General features: G+C 45.7%; 2 protein-coding genes across 2 annotated transcripts in view; one reads left to right on the top strand and one right to left on the bottom strand.

Moving 5' to 3' along the window:
- LOC140470706 (histone H3) overlaps positions 1–16,288 on the bottom strand; it is a 375,678-nt gene that overhangs the window by 255,551 nt on the left and 103,839 nt on the right. The window lies entirely within an intron of this gene.
- On the top strand, positions 5,754–14,261 carry LOC140470649 (uncharacterized). The gene is given in 3 exon segments (XM_072566682.1): positions 5,754–5,977; positions 11,957–13,495; positions 13,498–14,261. Coding segments are annotated over 2 exon segments (1,533 nt in total). The 5' UTR covers positions 5,754–5,977; positions 11,957–12,327; the 3' UTR covers positions 13,863–14,261.

The raw sequence follows: 16,288 nt of genomic DNA, 5'->3' as shown, positions 1-16,288 counted from the left end.
TGATGGCGTACCAGGGATCCATGCACAGCTAGATGCAGTCACACACAAAGGTGGCCATCAGGGTGAGGGTAACATTGGGCGTGTTTTCCCCTGTTGCCCATGGGCAACTGCTGCCTCACAGCGCCAGAGACCCGCATTCAATTCCCGCCTCAGGCGACTGACTCTGGAGTTTGCACACTCTCCCCGTGTCTGCGTGGGTTTCCTCCGGGTGCTCCAGTTTCCTCCCACAGTCCAAACATGTGCAGGTTAGGTGAATTAGTGAAGGGGTAAATGTAGGAGAATGGGTCGATGTGGACTTGTTGGGCCGAAGGGCCTGTTTCCTCACTGTAAGTAATCTAATCTATCCGCCTCCATCTTCAACATGTCTTGCCTTGTCCAGGGCTGGCAACTGATTACTTTTTGGGCTTTTGCCTGAAACATTGATTTTCAGATTCTGCCTGACCTGTTGTGCTTTTCCAGCAGCACTCTAATCTCCAGCGTCTGCAGTCCCCACCTCCACCTTGTTGACTTAGTCAGTCGAGAGAGGACTGTTTTTCAGCAGCCAGCCATAGAGACTGTTAATTCTCTTATTAAACAAAGATGGCTGCTGAATTTGGAAGCTCTGGCAACCGCTGTTTGATTCGAGTATTTTTCTATCCATTAAAGAATTATTGCCTCTTTCTGGGAATGAGTCCCAGGTTGTAAGAAATAGGTGAATACTTAGGGGCATCCATTCACATTAGCAATTACTTCGGAGTTTGGTATAGAGTTATGTGCCTGTAAATAACACATCATCCAATAATTTCCAAAAGGGTTGGCAATCTATTGTTGGAATCTGTTTCATTGAATGGGTAATTCTTTGTTTTTATTTTCTCTTTTAATTTGCCCTTGAGTCTCTGTCTTTGAGACAATGGGGGCCATGATCAAAAAGCTGAAACCGTTGCTATTAATTTAGTTATCTAGTTTAACCTTGCCCTAGTAAATTTGCAGTATTTACTATTGGTAATTTTTATTCAAATTACAATTTTTGTGCGCAATATCTGTTTTTCATCAAGTCTGGTTGGAATAGTTGAGAAATTTTGAGGGATATCGCATGTTTTAATTTCACTGTGTTGTGAATCAGGTGACAGTGACACTTGTTCGCGTTGGCTTGCTTCCCCTTGGTTGTAATGCCTTTCACCCCGACCACTCACTGTAGTAGTGATTTCCACACACTCACCACACGCTGAGGTTTCTCATGCAATTCTCAGTACAGACTTGGAAGGGAAAATGTTGACCAGGTCAGAATATAAGGTGCTAACTGCAAAAAGCCAGGAAGACATGTGACAAACGAAACCTTGACGATGTGAGACAAATAAGGAACTTCGACAACAACGAAGAGGCCACAAGTCAGTGTTCAAGTTAATAAAAAAAGTACTATGTAGACATTGAATGTTTAATTAGGCAAGTGTCTAGACGTTGTGGTCGGTTGAATATGGTCAAGTAAGACAAATGAAATAACCAACTGAATGTTGGTAACCTTAAAACAAGTGCATACTATTGATTAGTATATGCAAACTGCTCTTCAATTTACACAACTTTATATAAAACTGGTATATTTTATGATTTGGGGAGTTTGTTGCCATCTTATGGAAATGACTCTGCAAGCTTGATTAAAAGCAGTGTAAGAAGAAAGTGTCCACGTGTCATCTGGTCAGTTACAGACACCAGGCGGTTCTAGAATCCCTACAGAGTGCAAGCAGTGCATTCAGCCCGTCGAGTTGACACTGACTGACCGCCCTACTCCAACATCCCATACCTGTAACCCTACATCTCCGACAGCCAATCCACCCTAAACCCCATATTTTTTGAAATATGAGAGGAAGCCAGAGCCCCCAGAGAAAATCCATGCAGACACAGAGGAGCAGAATGCGCAACTACCACATAGACAGTCGCCCAAGGCTGAAATCGTACTGACGCTGTGAGACAGCAGTGCTAACGACAGTGCCACCACCCCATGCTATTTACTGAAGAAGTGAATTCCAAAGACTCAGGAACTCCTGAGAGAAAAGCAAAACTCTCCTACATTAAATGAGAGGACACCTATTTGTTAACTGTGTTCACTCATTTCTCGTGTCTGGCACAAAGGGATTTATACATTCACATTGTTAAGTCCTCTTGGGATGTTGTACACCTCTATCAGACCATTTGATTTTTCTAAGCTCTAACTGATGCAAGCCCAGTCTGACAGTCGCTGGTCAGTTGTAAGTTGAGTAAATCCACTCTGGACCATTTTGAATGTATTTACATCCTTTCTTAAGTGAAGAGACCAAGTCTGCTCGTCTCCCCAAAACCACTGACAAATGGAAGGAAACATCCTGACTTTATGTTCCACTCCCTTACCACAAACGACAGTATTTTATTTTCTGCCTTAATCCGTTGTGGGTGCCTTTATGCTAACTTTATCATGTACCTAAATCCTTCTGTACTTCTGGGATTTTGCAGCCTCTCTCTGTGCTGCTTTTTCATTGCTCCTTCTAAGTTGGGCAGGTTTTCCTTCATTAAACTCCTACCTATCATGTTCCCAACCTGCTTGACCTGTCAATGAAACTTTACAGATTCCTAATGCCCTGTTTGTACTTGAGTTTCCTACCCAGTTTTGGGCCATAACTAAATTTATTACCTTTGCATATGCTTCCTTCATCAAAGCTGTGAACAGCCATTGAAAAAAAAAACGGAAGCACTTGCATTGTATTCCATTCATCACCTCTTGACAACCCTAAATGTTTTGACGACTTTCTTTCATGTTCATTCAATAATGCTTTTAATGTTAATTCAACATTAACATTGTTAAATGACCTGAACATGATGAGTTCTTATTTGAAATGATGACTATCAATGTGGCACCATGCCAAAAGACTTCTGGAATAGAAGGGCATCCATGGGTTCCTCTATTCCATTAGAACTAGGAGCAGTTGTGGGCGGTCTGGCCCTTCGAGCCAATTCCACCATTCAAATTGTCGTGGCTGATCCTTTCATGGCCTCAGCTCCACTTCGGCACCCTCTCACCATAACCCTTAATTCCATCATTGTTTTAAAACGTATTTATCTTAGCTTTAAAAACACTTACTGAGGAAGTCTTAAGTACTTCACTGGGCAAGGAATTCCACAGATTCACAACCTTCTGGGCAAAGAAGTGTTTTGTCATTTCTGTCATAAAGCTGCTACCCCTAATTTTGAGGCTATGCCCTTTTGTCCCAGTTTCACCTACGAGTGGCAAAATCCTCTCTGCGCCTGTCTTATCTATTCCCTTCATAATTTTATATGTTCCTGTAAGATCTTACCCCATTCTTCTAAACTCCAATGAATATAATCACTGTCCACTCAGACTGTCTTCATCAGCCAACTACCTCAACCCTGGAATCAACTAGTGATCCTCCTCTGCACACACCCCAGTTTCAGCACATGCTTTCTTAAGCAAGGAGACTAAAACTGCATGCAGTACTCAGGGGTGGCCTAGCTAGCACCCTATACAGCTGCAACATACCCTCCCTACTTCTAAACTTTATCCTTTTAGCAATGAACGACAACATTCTATTTGCCTTCTTAATTATCTTTTGTACCTGCATACCAATCTTCTGTGATTCATGCACAAGGATACCCAGGTCCCTCTACACACCAGCATGCTGCAACATTTTATCATTCAAGTAATAGTCCTTTTTACTCTTATTCTTACTTAAATGGATGACTTCACATTTATTAACATTGTACTCCAACTGTCAGACCTTTGATCACTCACTTATCCTAGCACATGAGACTAAAGAGGTTCAGCATATCTGTAAAGACTCTTACGAATTTAAAAGATGCACCGAAGAAAGAATTCTATCCAGATGCATCGTGGCTTAGTATGGCAACTACTGTGCCGAGGACCATAAGAAACTACAGAGAATTCGAAACACAGCCCAGTCCATCACACAAGCCAACCTGCCATCCATTGACTCAACGTGTACTTCCTGCTGCCCCAGGAAAGCAGCCAACATTATTAAAGACTGGATTAGTGGTGCTGGAAGAGCACAGCAGTTCAGGCAGGATCCAACAAGCAGCGAAATTGACGTTTCAGGCAAAAGCCCTTCATCTTTATTCCTGATGAAGGGCTTTTGCCCGAAACGTCGATTTCGCTGCTCGTTGGATGCTGCCTGAACTGCTGTGCTCTTCCAGCACCACTAATCCAGTATTTGGTTTTCAGCATCTGCAGTCATTGTTTTTAACATTATTAAAGACCCCACCCACCCCAGTTATAATCTGTTCCATCGGGCAGAAGATACAGAAGCATAAGCAGATGGACCAAAAGATTCAAGAACAGCTTTTTCACTTCTGCTATTGAACTTCAGAATGGACACTTCAAATTTCAAATTTAATATCCATCTCACCCTTTCTGCACCCTCTCTGCAGCCTTAACATTCATTCTTCACTCTGTGCATCTTCACCCAATGTATCTTGAGTTAGAAAACCTGTCTGCACTTTCACTGTACAGAGGTACACACAAGAATAAAGCAAAGCAAATCAAATTGAATGATCCACGTTGTTTGTTTTTTGTCAAAATAAAACTCCCATTAAGTGAGTCCCTTTCGCAAAGCAATGTCGACTCTGCCTGATTACAACTAGATTTTATAAGTGTCACGTTTGTCTTCCTTCACGACTGATTGCAGCATTTCCCCCGTGACTGATGTGAAACCAAGCAGCCTATACATCCCTGCCTATTTTATCCCTGCTTCCATGAAGAGAGGAATATCCTGCAGCCTGCTGTGGCCATTTTAGAACCTCGGATATTTTGAAAGATTAAAACTCGTGATCCGGCTACTTCCTTTTTGAAAATGTGATGATGAAGTCTCTTGTAGCATTGCATGACTCACAGAAAGGACATGCACATTTCGAGCAGGTGGATCACCTCACACTGTGTGACATTCCACTGCAAAGGTTCTTCCTTCACCTCAGTAGTCACAGTGCAATATGTGACCATGTAGTCAGCCTCATGTCATGTTATAGTCATGTGATGAATCAATAAGCACAGAACCCACATGTGTCTCAGCCTGAGGTCTTGCAAAATTGAGTGTTGTTAATAAACTTCAAGACATCTGTCTCAATAACACAGACTGCATGCTATTGGGACAATTCTGCCCCGTAACAGTGTTATGTTGTCCCTGTTTTGTTTTTCTCAAAAGGGTTTGTAAAGGCAGTGGTGCTGAAATAGTGAATAGCCTGACTCAACAATCAGGGGAAGCCTTTATGTTTTTTGTAATAGTTGTACAATGAAAGGCGAGCGACCAGTTCTCTCAGCTCAGGTTATATTTCAGTTTGATTTAATATTACTAGAACAAAAAAAACTGCTGAGGTCTTAGAGAAGCAGCTACAATGAAACAAAGTTCTATGCTCTAACAGACGTTTTCTTGATCGTTTCAAAGAGTAGAGTCAATCAATACTGACCAGAATGTGCAGGTTAGGGTGAATTGGCCATGCTAAATTACCCATAATGCCCAAGAATGTGCTGGTTATGATAGATTGGTTGTGCGAAATAATACATATGCGAGTTATTGTGGTTTGCCATGCTCAATTACTGATAGTGTCCAGGGATATGTAGGTTAGGTGCATTAGTCAGGGATAAATGCACAGGGGTAAGGGAATGCGTCTGGTTGGGTTACCCTCCGGAGGGTCAGTATGCACTCGTTAGACCGAGTGACCTGCTTTCACATTTGTAGGATTTAACTGAAAGGAAGGGATTTTTGCAAACTGTACTCTCCTCCGGCTTCACTGCAGGGCAACGCAGGCGCAGTGCGGACCGGCAGTCCGGAGCAAGCGCATTGTGGGTTCCACAGTCGACGTCACCCCATTTTAACGTCACTACGCAGAAGTGGCTTTGTCAGTTTCCGAATGAATCTTCCTCCTCTGGGCAAATCCTTGACCTGGGAGGCAGAGAGAGAGGAGGCAATTTCTTCACTTGTAGCAACTGGAGTGAACTCAGGTATGTGTTAATTACCTGGGTGAGGAGGGACAGAAATTGGGAAGGGGGAGAGATCTTTTCTGTTTTTACTTTTAAAATGCACACGGTCCCCACAACTAAATACGACAGTTAAAAGTGCATGCAATATCCCTCATTGCATCTTCAAGCTGGCTGCAACGGTTTTGCATCCTCTGTTCTTCCTCCGCCTTGTCTCCACCACATTCTGCTTTCTTCTCCCATCCCCAACCTCCGCCCCGAGGCGTTGATGCTTCCAATATGACCCTCAAATTTTCGGTTTGTCCCTCCATTCTTTCCCGGTTGTCTTTTCTAGGTTTTGAGAACTTTCCCGATCCTCTGAGTATAGGAGAAGGAAGGTTATGTTGAGGCTGTGCAGGACATTGGTAAAATCACTCTTGGAATATTGTGTGCAATTCTGGTCTGCCCTCCCCATAGGAAGAATAAAGAACAAAGAAAATTTACATCCCAGGAACATGCCCTTCAGCCCTGCAAGCCTGAGCTGATCCAAATCCACTGTCTAAACCTGTCGCCCAATTCCTAAGCATCCCTCTCTCCCCAACTACTCATGCATCTGTCCAGAAGCATCATAAATGAATCTTCCGTGCCTGCCTCCACTACCTCTGCTGGCAACGCGTTCCAGGCATCTACCACCCTCTGTAAAGTTCTTGCTGCATGTATCCCACTTAAACTTTTCACCTCTCACCTTGAAAGCTGTCTCTATCTACCCAGTCTATACCCTTCATGGTTTTGTCGACCTCAATCAGGTTCCCCCTTCAATCTCCTTTTTTCTAATGAAAACAAACCTAACCTAATCAGCCTTTCTTCATAGCTAGCACCTTCCATACCAGGCAACCATCCTCGCAAACCTTCTCTGCACCCTCTCCAAAGCGTCCACATCCTTTTGGTAATGGGGCGACCAGAACTCTGCACAGCATTCTAAATGCGGCCGAACCAATGTCGTGCACAATTTTAACATGACCTGCCAGCTCTTATACTCCATACCCTGTCTGATGAAGGCAAGCATACCATATGCCCTCTTGACCACTGTACCCACCTGTGCAGCGACATTCAGGGTACAATGGACCTGAACTCCCAGATCTCTCTGCTCATCAATGTTTCCCAAGGCTCTTCCATTTACTATATAATTTGCTCTCGAATTAGACTTCCTAAAATGCATCACCTCACATTTACCTGGATTGAACTCCATCTGCCACTTCTCCACCCAACTCTCTAGTCTATCTATATTCTCCTGTATTCTTTGACAGTCCCCTATGCTTTCTGCTACTCCATCAATGTTCATGTCATCTGCAAACTTGCTGATCATACCAACGGTGCCCACTTCCAGATCATTTATGTATCACAAACAACAGTGGCCCCAGCACTGATGCCTCTGGAACACCACTGGTCACCTTTCTCCATTTCGAGAAACTCCCTTCAATTACTACTCTGTCTCCTGTTGCTCAACCAGTTCTTTTATACACCTAGCTCGAACACCCTGCACGCTATGTGACTTCACTTTTTCTATTCGTTCATCAAACGCCTTACGACAGTCCATGTATATGACATCTTCCTTCATCTATCAACTTGGTCACTTCCTCAAAGAACTCTATTAAGTTGGTAAGGCACGATCTCCCCCCACACAGAACCATGTTGCCCATCACTGATAAGCCTATTCTTTTCCAAATATAAATAGATTTTATCCCTCAGTAGCTTCTCCAGCAACTTTCCCACCACTGACATCAGGCTCATTGGTCTGTAGTTACAGGGGACAATATGAGCAACCCTCCAGTCCTCCAGCACCTCACTTGTGTTTAAGGATGCTACAAAGATAGCTGTCAGGGCCCCAGCTATTTCCTCTCTCGCCTCCCTCAGCAGCCTGGGACAGATCCAATTTGGTCCTAGGGATTTGTCCACCTCTAGCGTACCCAACAGATCTTCCTTATTCATGTCAACGTGATTTAGAGTAACCAAACTTATGTCTCTAATCTCAACATTCATCATGTCCCCCTCATCAGTGAACACTGATGCAAAGTAATTATTTAGAATCTCACCCATTCTCTCAGGTTCGACACACAGCCTTCCTTCATGATCCTTTAGTGGACCAATCCTTTCCCTAGTTACCCGCTTGCTTCTTATGTAAGAATTAAAGGCTTTGGGATTCTCCTTATTTCTGCTCACTATAGCTATTTTACGACCCTTTTTATCCCGCTTGATTCCTCATTTAAGACTGGTCCTTGTCTCCCGATATTCCTCCAGGGCCCGTTCTGTTCTTAGCTGCCTGGACTTTATGTACACTTCCCTTTTCATCTTGGCTAGTCATATGATTTCTCCTGTCATCCGCGGTTCACAAATCTTGCCATTCCATCCTTTGCTTTCAATGGGACACGCCTATCCTGCACTATCTTTAACCTATCTTTGAAAGCCTCCCACATATCAAATGTGGACTTCTCTTCAAATAGCTGTGTCCAATCCCCATTTCCCAGTTCCTGCCTAATTGTGATATAATTGGCCTTGCCCAGTTTAGTAATCTTCCCTTAGGAGCACTCTTATCTTTGTCTACCAGTATTCTAAAACTAACAGAATTGTGGTCACTATTCCCAAAGAACCCCACCCCCCCAACATAACTTCTCCCACCTGGCCTGGCTCATTCCCCAACACAGGTCCAATATGGCCCCTTTCCTAGTCGGATTGTTGACGTATTGCTCCAGAAAACTCTCCTGGATGCTTCCTAAAAATTCTGCCCAATCCAGAATTCTGACATAAAGTGTATCCCAGTCAATGTGTGGAAAATTAAGATCTCCCATCACCATCACCCTGTTGCCTTTACATCTTTCCATAATCTGTTTACCTATTTGTTCTTCTACCTCACGTTAACTGTTGGGAGGCCTGTAATACAGCCCCAACAATGTAACTGTATTCTTATTTCTCAGCTCCACCCATAATGCCTGACTACTCAAGCCCTCCATAGTGTCCTCCTTTAGCACAGCCATGATATCATCCCTGACCAGCAATGCAACTCCTCTTCTCCCTCATCGCCTACCCCCCAACCTTTTAATTCCCTCCCTGTCCTGTCTGAAGCATCTATATCCTGGAACATTTAGTTGCCGATCATGCCCTTCCCTCAAAATGGTCTCTGTGATTGCAATAACACCATACTCTCAGGCACCAATCCAAGCCCGAAGTTCATCTGCCTTACCCACTGTACTCCTTGCATTGAAGTATATGCACTTCAGGCCACCAGTTCTTTTGCGTTCATCTGCTCCCTGCCTACTCTTCCCCTTATTAATGCTATCTTCATGACTCTTACAGTCTCCAGTTTCCACCTTGCTGTCTTCTCTTCTGGTTCCCTGCCCCCTGCCACTTTAGTTTAAAACCTCCCCAACAGCAGTAGCAAAAACTCCCCCAGGACATTAGTTCCAGTCTGATTTAGATGTCGACTGTCCAATTTGTAATAGTCCCACCTTCCCCAGAACTGGTCCCAATGTCCAATAAATCTAAACCCCTCCCTCCTACACCATCCCTCAAGCCATGTGTTCATCTTGCTTATTCCTTCATTTCTACGCTAACAGTGACACTGGTAGCAATCCTGAGATCAGTACCTTTGCGGTCCACCTTTTTAAATTCTCTACTAGCTCCCTGAATTCTGCTTTCAGGACCTCATCTCATTTTTTACTTAGATTGTTAGTGCCTATATGCACCAAGACAACTGGCTGTTCACCCTCCCCTTTTAGAATGCCCTGCAGCCGATCGGTGACATCTCTGACCTGAGCACCTGGGAGGCAACATACCATTCAGGAGTCCCATTTTTGGCACAGAACCACCTATCTTACTCCCCTTACAACTGCATCCTCTAATACTATAGCCTTATGAGTCTTTTCCTTGCCACGTGCCATGATCTTGGCAACTGCTGCCCTCCCCTGGTGAGCCATCTCCCTCAACAGTATCCAAAATGGTATACCTGTTTTGGAGGGAGATGACCGCAGGGTACACCTGCACTGCCTTCCTACTCTTTTTCTGCCTTTTGGTCACCCATTCACTGTCTCCCTCAGCAATTCTAACCTGCCGTGTCACCAGTTCACTAAACATGCTATCCACGATCTCCTCAGCATCGTGCGTGCTCCACATTGAGTCCATCTGTAGCTCCGCAGCGATCATGCGGTCAAATAAGAGCTACAGCTGGACACACTTCTTGCAAGAGTCAAGAACATCAGCCACTTGCCTGAGCTCCCACATCAAACATGAGGCACATGCCATGGGTCTGAGGTCCCCTGCCATTGTAAGCCTTAGCTTTAAATCAAATAACTAAAACCAAACAATGCACTTAAATGTATGAAAGAAAAGGAAGAGAAAATAAAACCTTACCTTACAGAGTCTTTTTCTTCTGGATAGCGGAGGAGGGGTGGTGCAGGAGGGAGATACTACACGTGTAGTATCTCGGGTTTAGCCACTGCCCAAAATACATACTAAGTCCTTACCTTCCCGGCACTCTCCTGGTCTCCATGTCACCTTCGCTCTGTCTCCTGCTGCTCCCGAACAGGAAAAAGGCTGCGGGCTCCGAAAGTAAGAATTTAAACAGTGTCCTGACATTCCCTGCACTCTCCTGGTCTCACATTACTTTTGCTCTGTCTCCCATTGCTCCTAGATAGGATATTGTGTAACTTGAAAGAGTTCAGAAAAGATATACAAGGATGTCTCCACAGTTTGAGGATTTGAGGTGAATATGCTAAGGCTGTTTTCCCTAGTGCACCGGAGGCTGAGGGGTGACCCGAGAGACATTGAGTCATTGAAATGTACAGCATGTAAACAGGCCCTTCGGTCCAACTCGTCCATGCTGAACAATTATCCCAACCTAATCTAGTCCCATTTGCCAGCACTTGGCCCAAATCCCTCTAAACCTTTCCGATTCATATACCTATCCAGATGCCTTTGAAATGTTGCAATTGTACCAGCCTCCACCACTTCCTCTGGCAGCTCATTCCATACATTTATCACTCTCTGTGTGAAAATGTTGACCCTTAGGTCCCTCTTATATCATTCCCTGCTCACCGTAAATCTATGCTTTCTAGTTCTGGACTCCCACACCTCGGGGGAAAAAGACTTTGTCTACTTATCCTATCCATGCCCCTCATGATTTTATAAACGCCTATGAGTTCACCCTTCAGCCTTCAACTTTCCTGGGAAAACAGCCCCAGCTATTCAGCCTCTCCCTGTAGCTCAAATCCTCCATCCTGGTGGTGGAGTCCAGAAGTAGAGAGTAATAGGTTTAGGGTGATGGCGGGAGGTGGGAGTTTTAAAAGTGACCTCAGGGGCAACATTTTCATTCAGAGGGTGGTCTATGTGAAGAATCAGCTGCCAGAGGAAGACGTGGATGCAGGTACAATTATGGCATTTAAAAGGCATCTGGAGAGGTATATAAAAAGGAATGGTTTACAGGGATGTGGGCCAATGGGACTAGATTAGGTTTGGATATCTCTACGACTTTGGCTTGCCACTAACGTTTAGCACGTTTGTATGTTCAGTTTCTCTCTGGTGTCAGTGTCAATGCATTGATCTCTTATTCACCCACCCCAACCCCCTTCCTGGAGACGTTAACTATTTTGTGTACAGTTGTTTCTCAAGAATCTGCATTGCAGATTCATCCTGAATTTACACACTTTTTTGCCTCCCAAAATCAGGCCCACCCAATCTCAGCAGTATCCCAATGTTGTGAAAGATATTAACTTTTCAGGTGGAGTTATCTAAAATTCAAAGAAATACCAGTCTTAACATTTTTGCTTTTCTGCCCCTGTAAGATCCTGAATCAGCACATTCAGGAGAATTAGTTAGAGTGGAGTGGGAACAGAGCGGGAGAAAGAGAGCATGGGATGGTGCTTTCAATGTTTCAGAATAACAAAAGAAAAGAATGTTCCATAGAAATTGGAATTGCTTTTTCTGAATTTCTACTTTGAACTGATAGTGATGATTTTTGTCGTCATCTTACAGAGTATTTGAAGATCTAAAGGTGGATGTTTCAAAATGAACAGATGAAAGCCTTATGCCTGACTCCCCTCCTCTGTGGATGCTGCCTGAACTGCTGTGCTTTTCCAACAATGCACTTTTTGACTCTGACTCTCCAGCATCTGCAGTTCTCACTTTCACTTCAATGTCTGCAAGTCACTCCAATCCATAGGGACTGCAATGATTTTAGACTATGATCCTGTGAGATGGAGCAAAGTATTGTGGTTCCTGTTTCAGTATGTTTTCAGCATCAGTGGGACTGGGTGAGAGAGCTCAGTGTTGCAGCACACTGAGTGTGGAACCTGAAACATTTATACAGCCTGGAAAGAGGGGTTCACAGTGGCAAGGGGCTCTACATGCGTTTGTGTACAGCTGAAGCTTCAGATATGGAGAAACCTGAGGAATCCCGGCCCATGGGGAAACCATGGAAGTGTGGCGACTGCGGGAATGGCTTTCGTGTCCCATCTGCCTTGGAAAGTCATCGACGCAGTCACACCGGGGAGAGGCCATTTTCCTGCCCTGAGTGTGGGAAGGGCTTTACACATGCGTCCACCCTCTGGGCCCACCGACGAGTCCACAGTGGAGAAAGGCCATTCTCTTGCCCTGAGTGTGGGAAGGGATTTACCCGCTCCTCCCACCTGCTGCCCCACTGGCGGGTCCACACCGGCGAGAGGCCCTTCAGCTGCCCCGAATGCGGGAAGGCCTTCACCGATTCCTCTGCCCTGCTGAAGCATCAGCGGGTCCATACTGGGGAGAGGCCATTCTCCTGCCCCAAGTGTGGGAAGGACTTTACCCGATACTCCAACCTGATGAGGCACCAGGAGCTCCACACCAGGGAGAAGCCATTCTCCTGCCCAGAGTGCGGTAAGAGCTTTAACCGCTCCTCCAGCCTGCTGGCCCACCAGTCAGTCCACTCCGGGGAGAAGCCCTTCAGCTGTCCCGAGTGCGAGAAGACCTTCAGCAATTCCTCCGGCCTGCAGGCACACCAGCGGGTCCACACAGGGGAGAGGCCATTCACCTGCTCAGTGTGTGGGAAGGGATTCAGTCAGCTGGGCAATCTGCAGAGGCATGAGTGGGTCCACACAGGGGAGAGGCCCTTCACGTGCCCTGAGTGCGGAAAGCGGTTCACTTGCTCGGCTAAGCTGATGACCCATCAGCGGGTCCACACTGGGGAGAGGCCGTTCACCTGCTCTCAGTGCGGGAAGGGATTCCTCGATTCTTCCACCCTGCTGACCCACCAGCGGGTCCACACCGGAGAAAGGCCATTCACCTGCTCCGTGTGCGGGAAGGGATTTAGTCAGGTGGGCAACCTGCGGACACACCAGCGGGTCCACACCGGGGAGAGACCATTCGCCTGCTCTCAGTGTGGGAAGGGATTCCTCGATTCTTCCACCCTGCTGACCCACCAGCGGGTCCACACCGGAGAAAGACCATTCACCTGCTCCGTGTGCGGGAAAGGATTCAGTCAGGTGGGCAACCTGCGGACACACCAGCGGGTCCACACTGAGTCAAGGCCATTCACCTGCCCAAGTGCAGAAAGGGATTCATCGATTGTTCCGGCCTGCTGATTCACCAGCGGGTCCACACCGAAGAGAGACCATGCAGCTGCCCAAATGCAGGAAGGGAATTCATTGATTCTACCAGCCTGTGGATGTGCCAATCGGTCCACACCAGGGACAGCTCGCTCACCTGCTCTGGGCTTTATCAACACCTCCTACCTACGGAGGCACCAGTGAGTTCATGTGCCATTGCAGGGGGATTGAAGGAGCTACGGCCTCATGCCATTATCGGCTGGACAATCGACCCAGCTCTGGGGACTTTCAGGTTTGAATCCTGCAGCGGAGGATGGCAGAATTGGAATTCGGTCACAAATCTACAGTTCAGAATCTAATGATGAAAACAATTTTGGGGAAGAAAAATGGTCCAATTCACTCTTGCCCTTTTTAGGGAAGGAAACTGCCATTGCAGAATGGATTCACTGTCATCCCAGCTGCATCCTTTACCCAGTCTGGCCTACATGTCACTCCAGACCCACTGCAGAGTGGTTGACTTTTGACTGCATCCTGCCTTCCTGCCAACCCAAGAAAATGAGGGAGGGGAGAAACTTACTTGAATACAATGTATAGGTTGAAATTGTTGAGCTGACCAATAGTAAAGGAAGTGGGGTGGGGAATATGTGCACTTTGACCTTGACCTGTTTAAAAAGTAAAGCTACTTTCTGTACACCTTTTTGCTGGGGAGATCTGAAGCAGTAACAAAGTTGGGTCACAATAAAGGTGACCTGAACTTCCCGTGGTACTCAGACATTGAAATCTCTGAGATCTAACAGGTATTTCTTTTAAAGCTGCTAATTTCTTTCAGTCTCCAGTGCTGAGTTTCCAATGTCGTGTATCAGAAGGAGCAGCGATTGGTTAGTTAGTATTGTTAGAAATTGTAAATTTTTCAGAGGTGCACATACTGCATCATTTCATCAGCATTGTAAAGTTTCCTGGCAGCACCAAGCAGTGTGGGCTGTGTTCACTAGAAATGATATGGAGGAACTCATGTTGGACTGGGGTGGATAAAGTTAAAAATCACACAACACCAGGTTATAGCCCAACAGGTTTACTTGGGAGCACTACCTTTTGGAGAGCTGCTCCTTCATCGAGTAGCTGTGGAGAAGGATCATAAGACACAGAATTTGTAGCAAAAGATTATAGTTTCAAGCAACTGAAATGATATATTGAACAAACCTAGATTGCTGTTAAGTCTTTCATCTTTTAGAATGGGGTGCAGGTTTCAGTTCAATTAATATGTAATTCCCAGAACTTCCTTCAAGTCACATTCTCAATATAACTTAAGGTTTCATTTTTTAAAAAAGTGACATCTCAGCTCAGACAACGCTTTAAAAGTTTGACAGTGTGTTGCTGGAAAAGCATAGCAGGTTAGACAGCATCCAAGGAGCAAGAGAATTGGCGTTTTAGGCTGGAGCCCTTCATCATGAATGAGCCTGGGAGCCTCCGGGATGGAGCGATAAATGGGAGAGGGTGGAGCTGAGAGAAGGTAGCTGAGAGGACATGCAGGTCCTGGGCCGCTTCCATCACCACTACCTCACCACCCGACGCCTGGAGGAAGAACCTATTATCTTCCACCTCGGAACCCTTCAACCCCAGGACATCAATGTGGACTTCACCAGTTTCCTCATTTCCCACCTCAGTCCAATTCCAACCTTCCAGCTCAGTAACATCATCATGACCTGTCAATCTTCCTTCCAACCTATCCGCTCCACTCCTCTCCGACTTATTACCTTTATCCCCCCACCTCCATCCACCTATTGCACTCTCAGCCACCTGCTCCCCAGCTCCACCTTCTCCCATTTATCTCAACACCCCTTAGGCTCCCAGCCTCATTCCTGATGAAGGGCTTTTGCCTGAAACATCAATGTTCCTGCTCCTCGGATACTGCCTGACCTGTGCTTTTCCAGCAACATACTTTCAACTCTGATCTCCAGCATCTGCAGACCTCATTGTCTCCTAATGCATTAAAGTTGTCAGGTTTGAGTATGTCTGTATCCCAATCTTGAATCAGACCGGTTCTACTTCCACTGTTGAAATATATAAAATATTACATAGATTGACTGCCTGCAGATGTTGTGCATTTGAGCAAAGTAGAATGTATCTGCAAATACAACTCAATAAATGCAAATTCACCACATCGAATTATATGTGTGTGTGCTTGCATGACAGAGTGTGTTTGCGTCTGTGCATGCTTGGTAAAGTGTGTGCATGTTGGAGTAAAAGACTGTGTGAGGGTGTGGGTGTGAGCACGTGTGTTTGAGTGAGTGCATGTGTATGAGCGAAGTCTGCGTATGGAAATGTGCTTGTGTGTGTGTGTGTGATTGTGAGTGTAAAGTGTATTGAGGTCACCTGTGGTTCCCTGCAGCTTGGAAACAGGCCCTTCAGCCTAACAAGTCCACACCGACCCTCCAAAGAGTAACCCACCCAGCCTAATTTCCAGCATTTACCCATGACTAATGCACCCAGCATTATGGCCATTTTAGCACGGTCAATTCACCTGACTTGCACATCTTTTGGAATGTGGGAGGAAACTGCAGCACCTGGTGGAAACCCATGCAGACATGGGGAAAACATGCAAACATGCAGACTTCATATAGACAGTCAGCCGAGACTGGAATCGAACTCGGGTCGCTGGTGCTAACAACTGAGCCACCGTGCCCCCTCTTTTCCCCCCACCCCCCACTGATGGGACGTGAACCCAATGTCCTGGTTGAAGCCATCCTCATGGGTTCTGAACTTGGTTAATAGCCTCTGCTCGGCC

The sequence above is a fragment of the Chiloscyllium punctatum genome, chromosome 52, assembly GCF_047496795.1.
Source record: "Chiloscyllium punctatum isolate Juve2018m chromosome 52, sChiPun1.3, whole genome shotgun sequence".
Lineage (NCBI taxonomy): Eukaryota > Metazoa > Chordata > Chondrichthyes > Orectolobiformes > Hemiscylliidae > Chiloscyllium > Chiloscyllium punctatum.
The sequence above is the reverse complement of the archived record's forward strand: the minus strand, read 5'-3'. Positions and strand labels throughout refer to the sequence as shown.